Here is a 3,546-nt window from a genome sequence, read left to right as displayed (position 1 = left end):
GAGAGTTCCACGGCGGTAATCGTGGTCACGACGCGTCCAAACGCAGGCCTCGCAGCTTGGGGCCGCCAGCAGGGTTGGTTCCTCCAGGCTAGGCTTGTTCCTCTCACTGCTTGACAGCACCACTTCACCCCTAAGGACTCCACAGCACTTGCGCTCTTCTTGGCAAATTGAACTCTCTGTTTATCTAGTCTGTTAGGCGTGTGTACCTACAATCTCTCTGGAAGCAGTCATTTTATCTTGAATTCACTATGGTCGGGCGTAGCGTAATCACGTCGCACGTCGAGCAGGTCATGGATCGGGCAGGAATCTGGTCGGTGCATAACATATCATGGTCGGCCGTCTTGGTCCGTCGTTTACATCTTGACTGGACTATACTTGAAACTAGGAAGGACTTTCTGGGTACATCCCCGGACTTTCTGGGTACACACCAGGCGTCGACTGGTCGCATGTGGTCGCTCCGTCGGGAGGTCGGCATTCGGAACTCGGCGTTCGAAGTTTTCTTCGTCTGGAGTCGTGAAACTGGGGATTCTGGAGATGACTTGGGTTCAGTATACTTCACCATCAAGCGTTTCGGGCAGCCTCCTTCCGCACTTCACCTCCACTTGCTTGGGCTCTCGGCTTGTGCATGCCCCTGCTCTCCGCCATGGTTGACGATCTCCAGCGTCGCATGTCTTTTTTCCGGACCCATCGCAGGCAGGGTTACCGGAGAGACACTTGGGCAATTTCTGAGGAGCAGCTTCGTGTCACGTCAGTTCCACGGTCGGGGTAGCGATGCCCGCACTTCAAGACCATCAATCATAGACAGATGTCCATCCGCGCTGGTCAACACTGACGGCGTACGGGCTTGCTTCAACCGAATACCTCCAGCCGATGTTCGTGTCACGCATGGGTTAGCAGTTATAGAGACCTTATTGACGAGTGGATGAGACGATTCATTAGCCGCTTTTCGCGCTGCTAAGAGCGCTTCGACTTCGCCCTGCTGTATTCCTGGGCATGGCCGGACTAGATGCTCCGCAGATCCATATTTAAGGCAAAAACCGCGTGAAAAGCGAGCTGTAGCCGCCGGACGAGGCTTAGCTTATTTTTCAACTGGAGCCTCTTAAGTATTCGACACTAGGCTCGGCTGTGGCTTACTCCCACTGTTCCTGTTGTTTGGCCCTCGGCGTAAAGGTTTGCTTCCTTTGCTCTGCGGGCTCAACCACCAGTGGCTGCCAGACTAGGTGCCCTTGAACTGCTTCAATATCCACGTGTAACACTTGACCACGTCGGACTTGAGAGACTTGTATTGTGCATACTCCAGCCGCTTGCGGATGGCCTCCCTGAAGTCAGCCGTCTCCAACGCTGCAACGAGATACTTGATCAGCTTCATCAGCTCATGAGCGATGAGGACGCCTTCCACGTTGTGTGCATCCAGAAGCTGGTGCATGTCCGCCCTCAACTGCCCCATCCGAGATACCGCATCAGGTAAGGGTGTCCGCATTGTCAGCTGCGCCGCGGCTTTGTCAACCACCGAGTGGTCCTCCGGCTCCAGCGCTTGTAGGAAATATCTAACCACTCTTCTTCTGTCACCAAGTTGGGATCCTTTCGCAGTCCGTACATGCTTACTAGTCGGCAAGTGCGCTCCTCGATACAACCGTTCACTGGCATGACACATGGCTTGCCGAACGACGTGTCGAAGGCGCTCAGACCATGCACGTAAGTTTAGTATGTATCAAGTTTAGATGAGCTTTCATCGTACTACCAGCGTATCGTGGGGCTGGTGGCAGTGTCGGAGCGTTCGTCACTCGCACTGGTGGCATATCTTCAAAGTCGTTTTCACGACCTGGTGACGCTGTTACCATTGGGACGCCATCCTCTCCCACGTATGCCACATCACCGACACCACTCGATGGGAGCATGGCGTCCACATCAGTCGGTGCGAGTTGTTACCCCCTCCCCTCGAAGAGCACCCAGTATAGCCTTCCACCGGGTGTTACAAGTGGCTTGGGCATCTGGTGGAAGCGGTGGCACGCCGATCGCGAGGTCCTCTCGTAGTGGTCGCCTTTTTCGTCCGTCATCGCGCTTCATGTATTGGATTCGGGGAAAATTTATTCTGTTCCCGGTCGCGGCCCTAGCTGGGCGTGATCGTCCTCCACTTGTGCACCAGTGGGGAAAACCGACTGGACATGTAGTTTGGCGATGGTTTGCTCGACGATGTTGCTTTCCGCTGCCCCAGGGTGCTCTTATTGCTACGCCCCTTGTACCTATCGGCCTCAGCACCCGAGCTGCGTTCTTTTGTATTCCTTTACACCGTTTCAATCCAGGTCTGCAACCCAGTTCTTGCCGCTCCCTGCCGCACTCCGCCACGTCCAGTCACAAGACTGCCGTACTTTGTCACAATTCTTGACTGCGCATGGGTACAACTCAGCTACCCTTCAACATCAGCTTTCGCAGTTCTCGGTAGCCCGTGGCTGCTTTGGTAGCCTGTGGCTGCTTTGACGGGAAAAAAACGTATCCAGTTAATGATCATCCAAAACTCATTTCCCTCTAGAAGTTTCGCTTGCCTTACTATTGTGCTAAACTTTGTTGCTTGATACCTCACAGCAAATGTAGTGTGCATGCTCTACTGTATGTAGACACTCAATACGTGTCGCTTTTCATCTGATTGCATCCTAGTAGTCTGGAGTGAGGCCCGAGTTACCTCTCGCTAATTCAAATGTACGATAAGAATTCAGCCTTTCCATCGAGAACGGTATTCAAAGATATAACAGGTGCTCAGACGTGCTCGAAGGTGCTTTAATGAGACTCGTCTATATTTGGTGAAGTTGTCGCAAACTGGAAACCAGTTCGTGGAAGCACTGCCTCTGGCTGCTTTCACAACTCTAACGGTGCCCGAACGCACCGTTTCACCTATTGCATGGTCATAGGAGGCTGATTCGGTTATCTACTTGTCAATTTAGAATACTTGCATATTTATATTTTCGGCAGCAATCTTGTGAACATAAATTTCAGAAAAGTATTCAGCCAGTGAAGCATGCCCGGCGGGTATAAACTCGAAACAGTTAAGCCGAACGCAACCTTAAAGAGAGGGTACGAAGGGCATGTTCAGAGTGGATGGCGTTTTCCCGATACCATGAAGAGGTGTACTGAGCTACTTCACTCACATTTTCCGCAAACGCGCGGTAGAAACAATCGAGCTGTGTCCTGGATGTGGTGCACCACACACCTTCAACATTGTTATCGATAGCAGCGCCCACGACTAGGTATATTTCGTCTATATAGACGATAGTTTTCGTCTTTCGTTTTCGATAAACAACCAAAGTTTTATCAATCTCTCATACAATCCAGAATTATATGGTAGAAGCAAGCACATCCACATTCGCTATTGCTTTGTCCAAGAAAAAGTGGACAGAAAATAATTTAAAAGTAAATACTGCAGTACCAAAGACATGGTAACATATATATTTTCGAAGTCATTAACATAACCTAAATATTACAAAAAGAGTCACTTTGCAACACAAACAAAGAAAAGAAAATGAAGAACGTAGTCCACTTTTCATATTTACT

At 50.6% G+C, this 3,546-nt stretch overlaps 1 protein-coding gene across 1 annotated transcript; it reads right to left on the bottom strand.

Moving 5' to 3' along the window:
* Positions 1 to 1,216: 1,216 nt before the first annotated feature.
* IUM83_18616 (uncharacterized protein) lies at positions 1,217 to 1,426 on the bottom strand (the record flags this gene model as incomplete). Its single annotated transcript, XM_067943626.1, has 1 exon — positions 1,217 to 1,426. One exon carries the CDS (start codon positions 1,424 to 1,426, stop codon positions 1,217 to 1,219), a length of 210 nt encoding a protein of 69 aa, XP_067786175.1.
* Between the last annotated feature and the right edge of the window lie 2,120 nt (positions 1,427 to 3,546).

This window comes from Phytophthora cinnamomi (genome assembly GCF_018691715.1).
Source record: "Phytophthora cinnamomi strain GKB4 chromosome Unknown Contig70, whole genome shotgun sequence".
Lineage (NCBI taxonomy): Eukaryota > Oomycota > Peronosporomycetes > Peronosporales > Peronosporaceae > Phytophthora > Phytophthora cinnamomi.
This window is presented reverse-complemented; position numbering and strand designations above follow the sequence as displayed.